Source organism: Liolophura sinensis, chromosome 7 (genome assembly GCF_032854445.1).
Source record: "Liolophura sinensis isolate JHLJ2023 chromosome 7, CUHK_Ljap_v2, whole genome shotgun sequence".
Lineage (NCBI taxonomy): Eukaryota > Metazoa > Mollusca > Polyplacophora > Chitonida > Chitonidae > Liolophura > Liolophura sinensis.
The window spans coordinates 35,954,995-35,975,636 of NC_088301.1; the positions used below are offsets into that span (position 1 = coordinate 35,954,995).

General features: G+C 35.8%; 1 protein-coding gene across 2 annotated transcripts; it reads left to right on the forward strand.

Moving 5' to 3' along the window:
• Positions 1–610: 610 nt before the first annotated feature.
• Positions 611–18,123, forward strand: LOC135469925 (EF-hand calcium-binding domain-containing protein 14-like). 2 transcript variants are annotated; one of them, XM_064748567.1, is made up of 13 exons: positions 611–789; positions 1,733–1,896; positions 7,872–8,017; positions 8,666–8,758; positions 9,039–9,152; positions 9,637–9,726; positions 10,100–10,192; positions 11,217–11,327; positions 11,607–11,717; positions 12,558–12,653; positions 13,527–13,671; positions 14,257–14,319; positions 15,321–18,123. In XM_064748567.1, the coding sequence occupies exons 1-13, from the start codon at positions 662–664 to the stop codon at positions 15,407–15,409; spliced, it is 1,443 nt and encodes a 480-aa protein (XP_064604637.1). In that variant the 5' UTR covers positions 611–661; the 3' UTR covers positions 15,410–18,123. The 2 variants fall into 2 exon arrangements, with proteins under 2 accessions (XP_064604637.1, XP_064604636.1); XM_064748566.1 differs by lacking the exons at positions 611–789; positions 1,733–1,896 and adding exons at positions 3,418–3,735; positions 6,642–6,790.
• Positions 18,124–20,642: the final 2,519 nt, after the last annotated feature.

The following is a 20,642-nucleotide window of genomic DNA, read 5'->3' on the forward strand; positions in this document are numbered from 1 at the left end:
TGTCGATCTGCAGTCTTATTACAGCATTCTGTGACTTTACCTGCGGAGGTATACATATAATAATCATGTCAGTTTGCGATACTACCAATATTAGCAATTTTTTACATTTATTTGAATGGTATATTTATGTGTAGGAATGTAGCGTATACATGTCTGCTTTATACAATTCATGCATATGTGACAATCAAACAATCTTGTGTAAGATATTGTATTCCAGATGTGACCAAGACAAAAGAAAGTTCCAAATTAACAATCATAGTTGAAAGCCTTCCCAATTCAGTGCTGCACAATTCTCGTTTTCTTTTTTAGCGGAGTGCATGACATGACTGACCATGCAGTGAAGTGCATATAAAAAGCCTTCATACGAGTTATGTCCCCCTTTTTGTTACTCCCAGTATTTATTTTCTGTGCAAATGCGATACTGCATGGATAAGTTCATTCAAACACAATTTTCGTGTTAACTTGCGGGGTTTTAGTGTAAGCAAAGTTCGCGGAATCTTCTTGCACAGAAAAAGTCCAGCAGCATACAGAGCCGGTTCAATCATGAGAGGCCTAAGCTTGTGGTCGAACTTCTTGTGACGTCATACAGAACTTATTCGCGGAAGTTTGTAAACTAGGCTGACGACTTCCACGTTGTTAAGAAGAGTTTGCTTCCTTAATTATGAGTTTTGATTTCAACTCTGGAACTAAAGACCTGATGAAGCTGATAGATTCTGTTAGTGACAGCGACACTGTGGAGTTGCTAACCCTCCCGCCCCCGAAGAAATCAAGCAGCAAACCGTCGAAAAGGTGAGATCTCAAAGCATGTGATCTTACAGTTTCAGCATAATAGAACTTGTAAGTTGGGATGCTTCATCCGAAGTCATATAACACGACCTATGACATGGTTTATTATCAGTGAGAGCGTTGGGGTAGGACCATGGGAAGTGGGTGAAAGCATGGTATATTCAGTGTATTTTGTATAACTTTTTTTGCAGGGCAATGTGCAATGATATACAAATAAATCAATATGATATCAATAGGCTTATTAGGTATCACCACTTCAAAAAAGAAATGATGATTTTAATTTATAATAAATTTTATAATCCTCTTAGATTATAGTAGATGATATGTACATAGGCCTATATAGGGATATATGTGATATCTTAGTGAATATCGTTTACAAATTAAATTGTCAAACTAAAACACTCAGAACAATCTTCTCATTCTAGTTATAAAAAGTAGGGCCTAAGGGATATGGACAAGATTTCCTGCACTCTGAGCGGAAACAACTGTTCCTTGTATTGAGTGGGCAAAGGAGTCCATCGTATAAGAATAGGTTAAGAAAGGAAGTAGAACACAAGTTTGGAAACAACAGAAAATAAGTTTTGTAACATATAAATGTATGCATATTGTGGACTCCATTATCAACACGTTTGAGTAAAGCTTGATTTTGTGGGCCAGTGACCAATGCCATCTTCTCTTTCGAAAATTGGATTACACTTTTAAACTGCTGGTCAGAGTAGTACAGTAATATTAATTACACCTAACCTATATCAAAGACTCCACATAATAACATTAAGAATTTTTGAAAACTTAGATTGCATTAGATTGTATCTGAAAAAGTGTTCAAAAGATTTAAAATCTGATTGTCGTGCTGATCACTTGCACTAGGTAATAGCGAATATTTTTCCCTGGCAGTGACAATGTAACATACATGTATATTGTATTCTTTACTTTCATGCACAAATAGGCGAAAGAGCCATTCATATGGCCAAAATATGTGTTCCATCTGGGTGCTCCTTAAGATGATACTGGCTCTGGTTCTTATTGGTGCCATGTCCTTCTTTGGGGTGACCACTTTTCAACTGACTAAACGGGTTGAAGATCTACAGGCTCAGGTGAAGAAAATTCAAGGTGAGCTTTTTGATGAGACCAGTCATAATATAACGTTCTTTGAACATAGCCCACCTGTGGGAAAAACACTTCTCCTCACCAAGCTATCAAGTTTTCATGATTTCACATGCTTTAAGGTTAGTTTTGTCAGCCAATCGTAATAGCCCTTTTCATGCATTCAGATTTTGCCCATGCAGTTCCTCCCAAACGACGATGCTGACTTTTATGATAGTTGCCAGTACATCTTACCTGTCACCTGAACTTGTGCATGCTTAACTTTAATTACAATTGAGTAATTATTGTCATAATTACCTTGACTTAGGACTTTGCGAAATACTAGTAGTAATTTTCCAGGTATTCAGACTTTGTCCCTGAAACTCTTTTTGAAGTACTGAACATATTGCCATGAAAGATGGTATCATCTAAACTGATGCAGGATTATGCTTAAGCACAATGAGTTAATTATGTTCATAGTTACTCCTGTCCAGGTACTTCTGATTGCTATGTTTCTCTGTTCAAACTGGATGTAGTGTAATCCATGAACACTGCAAATGGTCTATGGAAGAATCTACATAAAGCCAAACTTGTCATATGAATTCCTGTCATTTCTTTTAACGTTTTGTTTCTTTTATTTTTGAAAATGTTGATGGATGGAAGGGGGTATTTCGAACTTCTGGATTCTAGTTTTGTGTATGTGTTACAGTTTCTAGCTTATTAAATATGTCATGAATTATTTACACAAAGAGTTGGAAGACTTCCACAATTTTATATTTTATTGAAAGTGATGCAGATCACCTGTGACTGCATTTTAATAGATTCTGTGACAAGTTATTATCTCAACCTTCTTTATTTATTTGATAAGTGTTTTGCGCCATATCTCAACAATGTAGATTGCTGTATAGATGCAGTGTACAAATACTTATATATGTATTGGGTGGATTGTGTTCATATATTTTCATGTTTAATTGTGTAAAAACTCGAAGATAAACCCAAACTGCCTGTATCTTTTTTTAAGTGATATTTCTTAGTAAACCATCAGGAGCATATTGAGAGTTTTTGAAATTTATATTATATATGGACCTGAAAATGATTTTTCTGGATTTTTTAGCTGTCATTGGACATGATTTAATCTGTTTTGATTATGTATTTCATATGATGTTGCAATGAGAAAGATTAAATATTTCGTTTGGTTCAGATTAGATTGATTCTCTCCTTTACATTCTTTTTAATTTTTTGTCTGTTGTTTTAGTTCAGGATATTGCTATAAATAATGTTTTCTGCTTTTTACAAAAATTTTGTCAATGTACAGTATTCTACTTGTCAAGTCCTAATGTATGTTGTAATTTTATGGGTAAGTTTGCTGTTCATCAATATTTTTAGTTGTTTGGTTTGAAAAAGCTGGAAAAAATTATCTAAAGAAGGGAGTGAACTGTGTACATTTTCAGACAAAATTATTTCCCTTGATTGTATGACGATTTTTAACCAATCGTGTTAGCTGCTCTCGTTTTCATCCGTTAATTGCATGCGTAGTCGTCCAACATTTCCGGGGTTAAGTTGATGCTGTGAAGCCCAAAAACTAGCAATATCACGATAAATTTGTTATGTCTGAATGCGTTCTGTACACTGAACGACACACCTTATGGTGAGAAAGCACGACAAGCTGGATTCCGGCGGGAGACTAATCAATGTGGAGTTCAAACACGGCAAAAAGATGAAAAAGCGTCGTGAACTGGACGCGCTTGTCAGCAATGGAAAGGCCCGGCGAAAAACCAGAAGCGGTCACGAACTTCTGCGAAATGAATCGGATTCTTCTGAAATCGAGGAGTTTAGCTCACCAGACACGAAAATCAGTGTTAGAAAGTGAGACAGTATTTTTTCTTATTCAGTGGATACATAATATAATATTAGTTCAGTTAAATTAAACGTTGAGTTATATTTCCAACAATTTCAGCTATTTACCGGCCTCAAAGTTTAATCATTGAATTCAGAAACGTTGTAGGTCTATTCTGCAAGGCAGTTTGCGAAATGAAGTGGGTCCGTAAATCCACTGTAAAACAGCACCATACTCCAATTTCTGTTGAGGATTGAAGGGAAAATGATGTCTTCAATCAAGCATACAAGTTTAAATCCATTTCAAATTAGTTATATAGAGAAAATCTGATGAAGTGTTGACTTTCCTCTTCAAAATCGTGGTGTGCACAGGGGACGCATCAGGTGCATCCAAAATTAGGAATGTATCTGAGGGCATCAACGGAAAACATGGATAATGAAGCAGATGCGCATTTGATAGCCGCAAGACTTGATTGGAACCTGTAGAATATAATTTTTCTCATTTAACTGACCGAGTAACATGTTCTTTCTATTTTACATCCATGATGACTGATGAAATCATTGCTGGATGTCATAATACCTAAGACTAGTTTCGTGGTCTTGTTCGATTGATTTCTGTATCTTTTTGTGCAGTTCCGAGATTTTAGTACACCCAATTCACTATGACAGCACAAAGTTATTTTGACAAGCGAGAAGAAAATATATCTGTGGATTTCAACAACATTTCATCTCGGGAATGGATTTCCACTTGCAGGAGTGGTAATAAAGGTACTATTCTCTTTAATGCACACTAGAATTCAGCACGTCTCCGTTTTGGAGTGGATTCATCGGCCAACTTCGTTCCGCAAAGTGCCTTGCGGGATGGACCGCATTTTTAAATCCAACGATTTAACCTTGAGGCAGGTAAAGATCAGAAATTGTTGAAAATAGACATCATTTAATTTAATTTTAACTAAATACTGTATCAGTTTCACACAGGCCCCTTTAGCCATAGTTATCAGTACTTGGAGTTAAACACCATTTTGGCATAATGCCCCAGGAGTCTCTCACCAGTGCGGTCCCTGTGAGTTCAAGTCCAGCTCATGCTGGCTTCCTCTCCGGCCGTAAGTGGGAAGGTCTGTCAGCAACCTGCGGATGGTCCTGGGTTTCTTCCGGGCTCTGCCCGGTTTCCTCCCACCATAATGCTGGCCGAGGTCATATAAGTGAACTATTCTTGAGTACGGCGTAAAACACCAATCAAATAAAATAAATAATAAATCAACACCATTTTGAAGCTCAAGCTGGAATTTAAGCAAATCATTATTTATCAGTCGGAGTCATGACAGGACTTTAATAAATGGTGGGGGGTGGAGAGTTTTGGGTCTTTACTCTTAGGTCTGCGAAATTTATTCAATTCCCCAAAATGCCTATACCTAACCTGTGTTTTGATGAATAAGCCCAATCGATGTTTCGGGGGTCTAGTGAGTTCACACAGATATCAGCATGGAAGCTCTCGCAAACTAATGTAGATAAAAGACGTTATTTAACAGTGGTTGCTAGATTAAATACACGTATCTGTTGACTTGATGGCACCGTTGGCACCTGACGTATGATCACGTCTTTTAGCTGTGTTAGTTTGCAAGAGCTTCCACCTGTCTCACCCACATCTGCATGAACTAGCAAGACACCTGCAATGCCGATTTGAAGACAGGAAAGTTGGTGCTATTACTCTAACTTACTAATCTAATTTATTTTATTTCATTGATGTAATCTATATAAAATCAATCAAGAGTTAGGAAATTGTGATATCATTTCACGCCAATAGTTCACCATGTCAAATGCTCCACGGCTATTCATTAACTGGGGGCGGATGGTATAACGTTTACCTCACAACCCCTGTGGTACTAACGATGACAGTTTCAAAGTAAGATGAAAATGAACAGGCCAAGGTTGGTATCCACCCTTCACCAAAAAGAACATGGCCAGATTTCAGTTTGAAATGTATTATATTTAGTTATTTTATAATTCAAATCATTTGATCCCATCGCCTGTTTCTGATCTGTTTAAAACTGAAACCATCTAAAGACCATAACTCAAACCGAACAGGCCTGCACTTTAAGAAACTGTAAGTGAAATGACTCACAACCCTTAACATGTGTTTTAATGTTGTAGGGAAACAAAAACAGTCACACAGAGATATACTGGTATAGAAAACATAGCATATTAATTTGCATGTGAAGCATTCAGCAGCATCATCTGTATTTGAAATAATGAATGCTGTGCATATTTTGATAATCTTAGTGTCAAGTCTGCTGTGTCTATTCATAAAAGTTAGAGAAATGACTAAACACAGTGTTTTGGCAATTCTTTCACGGTGGGTGGTGTCTTTATAGGCTATCATATTTATAGCAGAACAAATGGTAAACCACGTACATTCCATTTTGTAATATCATGCCAGCCCCAAATTTTCTACGCAACACAGTGCTTCACAACAAATGGGCGATAGAGTATTTCTTTTCAGGTTTAACACATGCACTGTCCAGATACAAGACCCCTTTCCAGACCCATAACTGTGGTTAAGGCAAAATTGCTTGGGCTTCAACAATATGTATGCCATGAGCTTTGGGATGGTGTCATTATTGAGTCATATAAACAGTATGTGTATGAAGTGAGTATTGTGAAAGGTGAAAGCCACAGTTCACACATGTTTGATGGAAGACATCGTTTATAAAGGACTTATCAGACTCTGTGTTAAGTGGTGTATGGTTTACCATTTGCTTCTGCCTTGGCTATGATACTCGGTAAGCCCATTATAAAAATTGAAGTCAAATAGCCACCTGGGGTGTAGAAGGAAGAAAAACCACTGTTGATGCAATATTATGATAAGCCTTTATATGCAGAGTTACAAGTTTTGTGTGAGTTTTTCTGTCACAAAAGAATGTTTTGGCTTATTTCAGTCGACGTGGTGGTTCTTTGTGTGGCACATGCCTGACTGTCTTGGCCTTCCTACTGCTTCTGGCATGTGTTGTGGCCTGTGCAGGCCTGATGTGGGTGCATCTGGAGCTAAAGACAGAGATAGATACATTGAGGGGCAGAATTCAATCAGGTACACAGGGTTTGGTGAAAGAATTGTGATATTTTAACAATGTTCATTTTTCTTTCAGGCCATTTAATTATACTTATGAAAACTACTACTGTGTTTTAGCCTTATTACTGGTGGCTATTAGTTGAAATAACAAAGCTTATTTGTTTTTTTGTGAATCAGTAGCAGGTGTACAAGGGATAGATTGTCTGTACGCTGTTATGATCAACTAACATCAAACATGTCCATGCACTTGTCTGAATTTACTGCTTAGTTTTAAATTTTCATACATTTATTTGATTTCCTGGTTGGAAGTTGAGAGATGTGCATTATATATACATCTGAATATATCATTGATGTTGGCAGAAAAAAAAGAAAGTGAATTTTATTATTCTTGTGCTAAACCCATTTGTAAACGCATAATTTGATGGTAATAATTTCATGGTAATGGATTGTAATTGTTCATTTGAGTGTCAGTCTGAAGACATACACTTCCTGTATGATATGTAGAAAACACAACATTTTGTCATAAAGTATATCCTCATTTGACACTCCAACTGTTTTTTGTTTGTTTTTTTTTAATGATGCGGTTAAAATATCATTGTGTAACCTGATGATAGTATAAATTATATATTATTTATAAATAAGTTTTGTAATTATGTGTACATTTTATTTGCTTACTTTTTGGGGGTTATATGTTATCCTCTTCTGTAACATTTGTGTTTCTATTATTGCAACAGATGTAGGTGATTTTTAAGACAGCTATTACACCTTTGTTATATTTGGTATTAGTTAACATTTTTGACACATCTATGATACATATGTATACTTCTGTGATTTTGCTCTAACAGGAGCCTTCTTTTTATATTTGCGTTGACTCAGTAGGTTATAATAATTCATGTTAAAGTGCTACATGTACAATTGTTGTCTGATGTTTTTATGCAACAAACAAAGCACATGTATTTTCTGTTATCCTTATTAGGCATTTTTGAAATTGTTATTGTTGAAATGTCGAAGGAGATTTCAGGTTTCATAACATCTGACTTCCCAGTGGTGGTCTCACATTCATGTTCTGTCTTCAACATATTTTTTCTTTTAATTCCAGCTGAAAACAGTAATCAAGGTGTACCTGCAGAATTGGAGAGTATCAAATCTCAATTACAGGACTGGAATAAAACTCTGTTGGGTTATCGCAGTGGGAAACAAGGCCTGGAAGAGGTGATCAAAAATCTTACCACTGTTAGTCAACAGGTGAGTTTCTTTGAATCTGTGTGAGTGGAATATACATAGACATTGCTTGTCAATGTAATGCCAGATTTTCAGAAGCAGAACTAGTTTGTGGGTAATAATATGTTTAAATCAAAGGGAAGTCTTTAAATCAATCTTGACATGTATAAAATACCACATATGTAGATTTGTTTCGCTTTGATATAGGAGATGAAAATGGGTAGCAGTATCATGGCCATATAAGTGACACCCTTGTTCAAGCTTCTAATGAAATGAAATGGGACACTGGATTGGATTAGGCCCTTAAAAAACTTTTTTGTTGGCCCGAGTAAAATAACATATTATCTTCATTTCATTCATTAAAACATGATTACCACAGTTGAGAGCTTTGATCTACGCTGAAAGAGGAGAGGATTGATGTCTCCTTGTATTTAAGCTGTCATTACCTGAGAGTCCACTGAGGTAATGGAATATAAAGGATTGGACATAACACTTTTTTTGAATTCTGCTATCCCATCTAAACTGGGAAATTGTGGAATCAAGGAAGTAGGTGAGAAAGTACATGCGCAGCATAAATTAAAGGGACATTCATGTATGAATTGATATAGATGTGTTTAGGTCAAACGGTGGCATTGTCTTTGTTTGATGGGGTTCTTTTTTTCATCTTTAAAGGTAAAATTACTACAGACGTTGCTGACAGAAATCAAGAAGAAGATGGGTCAACACCCTGACGAATCTAGCATGGATGGCCAAAATCTTGCTAAAGTGAGTTCATTATGCATTGTCAGGTATAGCTGTACTACCTTCATTGTTGGTAGTTCATCTTGAAAAAAATTTGGTAAGATAATATGTCCTGTATGTGACAAGGGAGGTCCAGAAACTTACTGGTCTATACTAGCAAGAACTGTTTATATATGGTATTCATTGCTCGTTTTACAAATCTGCTTTTGACCTCCATGTACAGAAAGTTACTTCCGAAGGCATCAAGGTAATTTGATTGATTAAAATGTTCATGGCGTTGGCGATTCTTTTGTCCGATTGATAGAGCATGGCAGATATTGGCAGTGACTTGGAGACTGTTAAGAAACAACATGCACAGCTTGAGGACAAAACAAAGAAAAATATTCAGAAGTTGGAGGATAGAGTTGCGCAGCTTGAGGTAAGTTAGCAGAATTACCATAGACGGTGAAACTGGCTTTAGGGTGGTAAGGGGGTGGGGTATGTTTCCCTCCCCCCCCCCCCCACTCCCCTCACTATCCAAATTAATATATATATAATGTTCTGCCGCTCCTGTTACTTAGCATTGCCTTGTATCAGATCTCAAGGCAATAGCCAGCTGCTGGGCTTACATTATAAGCATGCAGATACATCATGAAGAATAGTTAAACATGCTTCTGTTTGTTTAAACTGTACCTACATTTAAGAGAACAGGTTTATTTTCATATATACATCCATGCACTTTATAATGGCAAAGCGTGTGTCTCACCTTTTAATGGTTCTGACTATTTGCAACACTTTAATGCACCAAGTATACTTCAAGTTCACAGCAAGATCAGAGACTATGTTAAAGTTTTAATAACATGCTTGGTTTATCTAATTATGTCTATCACTTTGTATCAAAATTCCATGCACAACTTTTTCAGAATCAGCTGAAAATGATGGTTATGCCTTCACTCCCTCCTACTCCAGCTGTAGCTTCTATGAATAAGGAGCAGACTACTGAACTGACACTTGTAAGTATCTGTCTATTGGATTTCCATATTTTCATTTGGTTAGTCGATGGACATAGACAAAAACTTACACGCTCAGAAAATTGCATTTAGTCTTGAGAGGTGAAATTCATTTTACTGAGTGATGATAAAAGACAAATATAAATATTGAATGTATAACGGACTGTTGTGTATATTTTTAGTCCTTTAGTTTTTTGCACCAGACACACATGGATAATAAATTCTCTACACGGAAAATGCTGCCTCTTTATGTGAAGTTAACATATAGCCCTTGATCATTTGGCTTTTCCAGATACATTTTATGTTTGCTACGCGTTCAATTGTCTGATTAGAGTGACTTATATATGTTCTATGTTTTTTTTTTTTTCGTTTATAGCAGCTTGAGCAGATGCAGAAGGAATTACAGACAACCAATGCATCTTTGTATGGGGAGATCAATGTTATAAGACAGGAGCTCTCTAATCATGAGGTTTGTTTTTTGATATATAGTTTGGATACTTCGGATACTTAAATCTCCAGAGCTGTAGGTGTAAGAAATGGTATGTTTGTTAATGGCTAAAGATTCTGTAGAGCCTAGAATAGAAGCCACAGTTCTTTCAGGTCACAGGTTAATTTTGGTGTTATTGATAAATTTGGATGTATTGAAAAGGCTCAGTGAAAGCATCTCTAATACCATATCTAATTTTTTATTTCTAATTTTTAGAGGTACAAGGAGATAATGTGCATCCATCAGTCTGTTACAGAAAACCCTGATTTGATTTATGTGCTGGACTTAAAAATTCGACCTCATCGTCATATGACTGAAAAATTGTAAAGTACATCGTTAAAACCCAAGTATCCACCCATCCTATAAAACTCGAACTTGTTTATATCACATTGAATTCTAAACTTTGACAAAATATTCCTTTTGATTGTGCCAATATCAGTGAAATATTGTATCTGGATTCAATTTTATCGGGTCAGTGGATCATTTTATAAACTTGATTTGACTGTGGGACCTGTCAAATGCCTGGCAGCAGCTTCTTAACATCATTTTAGTCAAAGGTTCTTTTCCTACATGTAGCTCTTCATGATGGTGTCACATTAGGCACAGTATGACAGTACAGAACAGAGTGATACATTGTAATATTGTAAACGTTGGGCTACAATCAATTTTTGATGTAACAATGGCTTGAGGTCCTGTTTTGCACTAGTGCTACCTCACAGGATTAAAAAATATGCCGGCCCTCTATTGACGTTAAATTAAAGCTCAAATTATGTTATGAAGCTCTAAACTTACATCAGTAAAACCATTGGTGTGACCATTCTCTCCCCATATTCAGACAAGGTAGTTTGCTGACTTTTTTTTTTCTTGTTTGTTTTTTTTTTTTTTTTCTCATGGAAGACCATGTACCAGTTGACGGAAGGTATGAACTACTTTTGTTTTCCTTCTTCTGGTATAATTGTTGCCCTTTCTGTAATTTGTTCTTTATGGATATTATCATTTGTTGCAGAGTCAATTTGAAGCCCTAGAAAGTCAATCTTCCAAGAAACCTGTTTCCATCAACACAACAGCTATTATGGTCAATTTGAGAAGTGAGCTAACTACTTACATACAGTCCATGGTAAGTGCTGAAGGGGGTTCCTGAGTTTCATATCTGATGTTCTTTTGGGTTTGATGGTAACCTGCAGAGTTATGCCCCTTGATGATATTTATCTGGGGCATAGCAGAGGTTTTCTTTTTAAACAAAGAGCCATGAATAAATGCAGATTGGCAAAAAATTCAAAGATGTTTAATGTAGCAGAACTGTAAGACCTGAAATTCAGCCTACAGGTAGAAAAGGGGGACAAAATGTTCATGTCCAGTCACAATTATTACAAAAAATCTTGATCTTTTTCTCCAGCTTTCTAATTCTAGCAAGTCTGCTGCTCCAGTGGTCCCAGACTCTGTCCTGGATACGATCAAAGATGAAGTTAAGAATATTTCTGTGGCAGTAGGCAGTCTGGAACAGCAGGTAATAGGAGAAATCAGTTACCAAACAGAACTTTTTAGAAATCCATAATGTACATCAGACCTGGCATGAGATTTTCCAACATGCAAGATATTCAAGACAGATTTTTGTCAGACTTTTTGTGGAATTACTTTCATTTTCCCTTGTTATAGAGGTATGGCGTTTTATGTTATAGAGATTTCATCCGTCTGTCTGTGTTCTTGTCCAGGCTGTAACTCTAACAGTTTTCAGCATAGAGTTTTCATTTTTGGTGGATACATACACCGATGACGATGGCGCGACTCACATTTGTCCAGTTCCGTGGTTGTCATGGTTACCAGGTTGCCATTTCCCTTTCTATATCATAGATGTGATTTCATGTCCGAGATAAAGATAGATACATGTGATGATGTGTCGTGACTTGCATTTGACCATTTTCACGGTTGTCATGGTAACCGCTTAACTGTTTTCCCTATAGATAATATATAAATAGGAATGATTTCATGTCCGGGCTATAACTTGAACTGTGTTCCGCATAAAGTTTTCATTTGTGGTGGACACATTTGTCCACTAGTGCAGTTGTCAAGGTAACCACATACCTACCATTAACACCCATGAAGATTCCCCTCGGGTTATAATCACGACAATGCTGTATTCTTTTATACATTTCAAACAAATGCATTTGTTGGGGGTGTATGTTGTTTTTCACCTGAACTCTTGTTTCATCTTTTGTAAGTATTGATTCTTGATAATTTGGATTTTCATGCTCATTCATTTGATTCCACTCCCTATCCCCAACACACTCGCCTACCCAAAATGTACATCTGTAAGCCCTTAGTGAGGAAAATACTTTTGGTGTTTCAGATTAATACAGAAGGAAGCTCGGCAGACTCTGTTAATATGGCTAAAACACTTGCAGTACTGCATGGTCATATTAACTCTACAGACAACAATGTACAAGTAAGACAGCCTTTGTGTTGATTTAGAATTGCACTGATTTGTGCATTGGATTTCTAATGCTTTTTTATGTATTTGTTTATTTATTTGATTTGCGTTTTAAGTCATACTCAAGAATATATCACTTATATGACAGGGGTCAGTGTTACGATTACGAGGAAACCGAGCAGTGCCTAATGTTTCTAATTAATGCAACTAATTAAAGAAAATTACAAGGAGGGAGGACATGGCTCAGTGATAAAAGTGCAGATCTCTTACACATTAGGCACTGGAGGTGCGGGGTCACTTCAGCCTTGGAAATAAAAGGGAATTTATACCTGAAGCAGTTGATGTTTGTCAATTGATTGGAATAATTTTATGTGTATTGAAGACGACTTGTCTTCTACTTACATGATGAATAAGTGAACATCACATAGTGCTAAATTTCCTCCATAACTGGCCTAAGGTTATTGGTTTATCACAGGCAGTACAGTTTCCTCCATCCATAGGCATAAAACTGATCATTGAAAATTATGAATCCAGCATGTAATTGTTCACAAAGTGCAAATATTCAGAAGAAGAAAACTACCCAAATTCAACTTTTTGGCATGTGAAAGGATGCAATTTGTGCAACTTTTTGATTTTGGAGACAAATCTACATTGGTTGAGTTGGCCACTTTCTGATTATCACTAGAAGTAATGTGATTACCAGTTTAGGCAAAGTAATGCTTTCAGAATATAAATGAATAAACATCTTGCTAACATACTTAAAGTTTAAAGAACTACAGTATGCACGCTTTAGAAGGCTACCCATCAAGCATCATGACTTGGAACCTTAGGTCGTGTGATTGTATTCGGTTGAAATTACCTCCCCTTAATGTGTTTCTTCAATTTTAGAACTTGAACAATTCTGTTGGCAAGCTGGAGACTACAGTGGAGAAACTGATGCATCTATATGTTGAAGAGAAGAATGTGATAATGAATTTGACCCATAATGTTCATGGAATTCTCAGATATGTTGACCGACTTTCAGGTCCTCAAAGTGAGTAAATTCTCAATGTATAAACCTGTATGTCCAATCATCCAAGTCAATCTTGGGGTACATTTTTATTCTAGAGTTTTTGTAGTAATAGAATTACTGTATTTTACCCAAAGTGAAACTTTTTGCAGTCTGCACATTCTGCTTGATTCTCATTGAGCAATTTAAGATTTTGCTGTGAAATTTGATTAATCGTTTTGGAATGGTTATCAAAAATATCATTTTCAGGCCTTTATGTGCTTCTGAACGTAAATTTTTGCAGGCAACTCAGATTTAAACATGAGATTTTACACTCGAGTCAGCAGTTACCGCACTGCAATCATAAAGAGGGCATATCCTGTTTTGAGTCTTATCCCACATGTCATGATATGAACAGGACAAGAATCTTTTCCCTTTGTTAGAATATTAAGGTGTCATGTCAAAGGCATGAGCTAATGACTTCAATTTTGTGTCATTACATATTTACATATGTATTCATTCAAGTAGTAAAATCTGAATAAAGAGCAATCTTGACTTTTGTCATTATTTGATGTTTGTATCTTTTTTTTTTTTTTTTGAGTGTGTAATTTTGTGTTTTATTTGCTTCAGATACTCTGAATAGTGATACCACAGAATCCAATACCACACCTGCACCTCAGCTGGATACCCAGAGTAAGTAAGAAAACCATCACAAATCCTTCACATTTAAACAGTATAGCCAGTCATATGTCCCAGTGACATCACTCTTTGGTATGAAATGGTGATGTTCTTAGGCGCCAGCTGCACACGGGGAAGTAAATGTGGAGCTGTGTGTATCTGTAGGTATGGTTTTACTTAAATTATACAGCAAGATTTTGGGAAAGCTAAAACAGTGCATGGGGGCCTCCGTGGCTCAGTCGGTTAGCGCGCTAGCGCAGCGTAGTGACCCAGAAGCCTCTCACCAATGCGGTCGCTGTGAGTTCAAGACCAGCTCATGCTGGCTTCCTCTCCGGGCGTACGTGGGAAGGTCTGTCAGCAACCTGCGGATGGTCGTGGGTTTCCGCCAGGCTCTGCCCGGTTTCCACCCACCATAATGCTGGCCGCCGTCGTATAAGTGAAATATTCTTGAGTACGGCGTAAAACACCAATCAAAAAAAAAAAAAAAAAAAAAAAAAAACAGTGCATGAAAAGAAGAAAATCATACACTGTCTATGTTTCTTGTAATAAGTATTATTGATTGTACTGAATTAAGAGCTTAGTTTTCATGTGACAACTTGAAACAGTTAACCTTTAACCAGGTTCAAACTTTGTAACCACTCTTGATCATGTATGCCTTTAACTCTTTAAGTACATATAAAAGAGTATGTTGTGGCTGAGTGATTTAGAACCTTGTCTTTCGATACTTGTCTTTTTTATATACTTCAATTGGATGGCCATTTGGATTGTGTTACATCCAAATACGTATGTTTGTTAGAGAAAATTTACCTTCGACCAGTATGACAGAGATCTGAACAACTGGCAAAGATTATTAGGCATTCATGATGGCCTGATGACTTCTATTTCCTCAGCCAGGAAACTGTATACTGTTGTATTAGTGAAAAATTTTTAGTATGCCATTAAAATCCAATCAAATAAACAAAAACTTTCAAATATAAAGTTATCAATCACCTGATGTGTTAATTTTACATTTACAGCAACTGAAGGCATTTCTGAAACCACCAGGACCGAAAACCGCCGAGATACATCGAACTTAAAAGAAGAATTACATGAAATTTTTGAATAATGCTTAATAGAGATGGTGGTGAATGTCGTGTACGGGTCTGAAAATCTCTATAAATTATCCCGCTTCTTCACATTTCCGCCATTCATGTGAACATTTCCAAAGTATAAATATATATTGTATTGTTTATCTGCTTTGACCTTGTTGCAGACTATAGTTAGTAAGCTTTACAAAATGTTATTCATTTGTTTGATGACTGTTAGGCACAGTGATCAGTGTGGGCAAACCCAGCTGTCAGTATCTTCATGTAGCTCTGTTGAAACCTTATCTTGATTTGGAAGTGCATATTGTTAAATTATGAAAAGAAATATTTTAAATTTTTGTATAAAGCTTACCTAGTATTGAGAGCTTAGGATAATGTTAATGTTTCATCTTTAGTCATCTTTAGTTTCATCCTGTCAATATGCAGGTTTTTTCTTTTCTTTGAGGCTTATGAGTAGGACTTGTACAAGATGGAATGTGTAATTGATATGTGATATGTTGCTTTAATAGACTGTTATGACAACCAATAATTATGTTATAGTGTAGATTATTTTCATACATCATGTTGCTAAATCTTGTTATATTGTTAACTTGGCTTGAATTCTTTGAAGAACAAAGTTTATAATATTTATGCCCTTTTTGCCCCATTGTTTTTGTGTATGTTCTTCTGTTGGTGTCAAAATTTGTAAGTGTTGCTCATTTTCATGTCACATTGCAAGTCTATATTCAAAACACACTCTTTATTCAAAGACAGCCCTATTTTGGAAGGCACCTCCAGATTTGGTATTTGACTGTCAATGCACTGCCAGCTTGACCTGATAATAATAAAACTAAAAATTGGAGCAAAGTTACAAATGTATTTATGACGAATTCTAATGTTCTGGATTTACTGAATCATCTTTGTGTATGGAGCATTTCTGTTGGATAGTCCAATCCTTAAAAGAAGAAATTTGTTCTACTGTATGCACCTGTTCCAGCTCTAAGAAAACTAACAAATTTGTAAAACTTGGTTTGATGGCTTGGGTCTTGTGCTCTTCAGGTAAAAATCTGTGTTCATGGAATTTGTTGTATATCTCTGTTGGCCATTACAAATGTGCACTCGTGCTTGTGAACTGCAGGTGGCCTTCAAAGATAAGTTTGTGTAACTATTACCCTGTGTGCCAGTGCTGGGGGAAAAGCCTGAATGGTGCTCATAGAATTATGACGAAGAAATAAGTAGATGTGCCATCGTTCTGCAACAGCTTTATTCCAGATTATTCAGTCACTAGTATAAAATTTAACAAAAAGTAAAATGCAGCATTTTTCTGAAATAATTATGATTTTTCAAATGAACATGAAGTCTCTTTTTATTTTTATTTTTTCATTTCCATTTCCATTTGTGAATCTGCTGCAATGTGCAGATTGTAAGTTTTGTATTTTAAGTAATGGTACTATAAAAAATTGGATAAATGAGCTAATATGTATACTGTATATTAAGCTAGCCACATTGTGAATTTGTATTGTAATACTGCATTTACCTGTACAAAGCCTGTTAGCTAGATGTATTGTCATGTTCAAATCCAATTGACTTTTTTCCCTACTGTATTAATAACTGTTCTTTTGTTTAATTTGTGTTCAGCTGCAGGTATTTGTTTGTAATCACATTTTGTCTGTACATTCAGTTGGCTTGAATAGTCAGTTTGTCTATCTTCAATTTGTCAGTATTTTCAATCTGTAATGTCAGTTTCTGAAGAAGTCCCTATTTCTTTCCTTATATTTTAAATGAGATTTTTATGAATGCTTTGAACTTATGTTCATTTTAGGTACTATGATAACTTTACTACTGCACATGGGTTGATATGTAGAATGATTGCAGAAAGAGACGTATGTTATGTACCAGGTATAAAACCATTAGGAGACATTTGGTTTCTCCACTGACTTAAATAGTAGATCTGATAGTTTCCATAATTTATTTGATATTATGAAATAATGTGCAGTAGCTTAAGACATAATAAAGGAAGAATGTGTGTGCAATTCTTATAATGATAGATCTATTTGACTTCAGATTATCCTGATTCATAATTTAGAAACCATTGTTATGGTGTGAAAAGTAGAGTATCATGTTAAATCTTAGATAATCTTAGATAATTAGATATTGGTTTGTTTTCACTCCATCATTGACTCTTGGCACAAGATTTCTTTTTCAAATACTTTAAATATTTTGCCTATCACAAAGCAATAAAATTGTTAAAAGCTTTCTCAACCATCACAAAAGTATGGAAGTTGCATATTTTAATAGTTTATTTCAAACGTTTATTTCGGAAGTAGAAACTCTGAATCTTTAAAATAGCACCAAAAATGACCTGAACCATGTGTAAATAATGTAGATAGATTGAAAGTGTACTGTGCTTTGAACCATATCCCACGAGAATGTACATACGTAGTCTCAGCATTGTGTACATAAGCAGACTGAATCCAGTAACACAGGTGTGACTACGCCAAAAAAAAAAAATAAATAAATGAAAAACCGTAAGTGTCGAAATAATAAGTGAATGCTAAGCAGCATGGCTTGTCATGCTTGATGTATATGTACGAACACTACCTGGCCCGAAGCTCAAAAAAAATATCAATATTGCACGTCCCAAAATAAGTAATCGGTCAGTGTTCTAGAACTCCTAGCGACGTCTCATGTTATACAATATCAACACTGGATGTAAAATGTTATTACATATCATTGCTGTGATAAAGAATTAAACACCAATTGAATTATATTTCTTGTTGGTCTTTGTTTTATTTACTGTTGTTGTAGGTTGCTTGCCATCACATGTTTCAGGATATACTACATGTTATGTGAACACGTAGCGCGCCTATTGGTGACGGAGGTACCTACATGTATATAACTCGCTCGACACGTGTACAGTATATTCTAGGTTCGGACTTTAAGAAGTTTACAACGCACCAGCACATTTCAAATCCAACACCATCTGGCTCGGCTACAGTCATGTGTTTGGAGGATTGACGGTTCTATGTGCATTTTACTTACGGTATACATATCCGACTGTACCGCCGCTTATACGTAAAACGTATACATATATATATTGCTGACTGCATAAAGACATTGGCATGTTTCCATTTTCTAACAGCAATTAGAAGAGAATATTAATTTTCACGTTCACAAACGACGCTCGCATGATATTTTATGATAGGTAATTATTTGGGCTATTCTACAATAAAAAGATAAGTGGAAGCTTCATGTTGGATTGTCTTGTTTTGGTCAGAATTATGGCGATGGTTCTACGTACACATTACGAAAGTAGTTTTCTGTCCGTCAGTCATCGGATTATCTTATGTCAATCTGTTAAAACGGTATTAATTATGTGATGAAAGTCATAATGTGCAGAATTTGAAATTCGATATATGCGACCTGAATGTTGTGATAAACTATTCTTAATAATGGAAACCGATTTATGCAGTTATATATAAAACTGTATATATATGAAGTACAAATTAAGGCTTTGATGTAGAGACATACATGTTCTCGCCTGAGACCAAGTTCTTGATATACTTTTCCTTTACACACACACATACATGTTTAAGTCTGGTTTGTCACATATCATGTGTATATATATATCTCTGCGTAAACCATACTAAAATATAGCACTGTAAGCAATACACTCGGGCATACACATGGATCACGAAGCCTGCATATAACCCAGACATCGCCATTTACGAAAAAAAGGTTCTACAGAAGAAATTGGATTTACCTTTTAAACCCGTGCAAATGATCATGTAGCTTTAAATTCAATTTACTATAATGTAGTAAATTAAAGGTTACATGGTCATAAGCTATATGTTTCTATTTAAGGCTTTGACATGTGTATAATACGGAGGAAATTCAATGCCTTATACACATGCTCATGCACGACGAAGATGAAGATTCTTGTATCTTTTACTGTATATATACTGTATTTTTGCAATTTGGAATGCGAAGTAAGAAAACTCATCACCTCATGAGAATCCATTACTGATGTCTATACTGATATATATATACATGTATATATATATATATATCAAACATATGTAGAGCTTTGAATACGAAGAGACAAAGTTCTTTTCCCTAACATTAGTTGTGGTATACAGAGTTGTGACTCAGGCTACAGCAACATGAATCCTTTTGATACACTGTCCATTTGTGTGTTTGCTTTTTTCAAACACTTAACCTATCCGGCGTTAAATGTGTTTGTAGTTAGATGGGTGGCAGTATGTAGTTAATTTCTCGTCATGGTTTCGAACCCAAGTTGTGCATCCATGCATGGCCACAAAACTTATTCAAGGCTACATGAAGGTGCTACCATTGTTCCAGTATAGTGCAGGACGAAAAGCACCGATCTCACGGCACAGAATGAATTGCGCAGCGTTGTGATTCAGAATTGTTCGTGAGGGTCATCGAATCACCATTGAAACACCTGCGGCCGTCACTTAGCACGCTGCCATTAGATGTCACATCCGTTCTCGAGATGACGTAACGGCTTGTAAAATTCACATCATTCCTGTACAAAGTAAACAAACACTTGTCAGATGAAATACAGCCACTTTCTTTTTATCGCTGCCTAAAACCCACATTATACGACGACACAAAGATGGGGTTTATCTTCCAATTAAAAGGCTATACCTATACTATACATCAGTGTTGAACTCTTCTGTGTAATAGTTATTATGTCATTAATTTCTGCTATATTTACCTTAAGTGTATTACAAAGAGAATAATATAGCTCCAAAACGTAGTTCCTGAAACACACACATATACAGAGGATTATGTGGCCTAATAAACAGCGATTGATACTGCTCCATGACGTACATACTGTAGTATAGGATTTTATATTTCGTAAATCCTTTTCTTTCCGCCGCCCAAGATTTACTGCATTCAGATAATTCAAAAAAATATGATATTTATATAATTCTTGCTATATAGTTCACAACACTTTAATATGTTCTAACCATTGAAAGTCACACATGCAAAACATCATGCTATGAAGCAAGAAAACGTGTAAAAGTATCGCAGTTATGCTTTTATTGCAACTGATATAAGCACAGTGGTGAGATTAAAACTGCGCTATATATACAAACATGTCCAGCAAACCATGACTTCAGGATGATATACACAAGCAATTATGGTCTGATAAGCAGATAACAAATAAATTCTTTGATGTATATTTGACTGCCATTTTAGGCGTATCCCGCAGACACACTCTTTTTTTGTAACATAATTTCTACA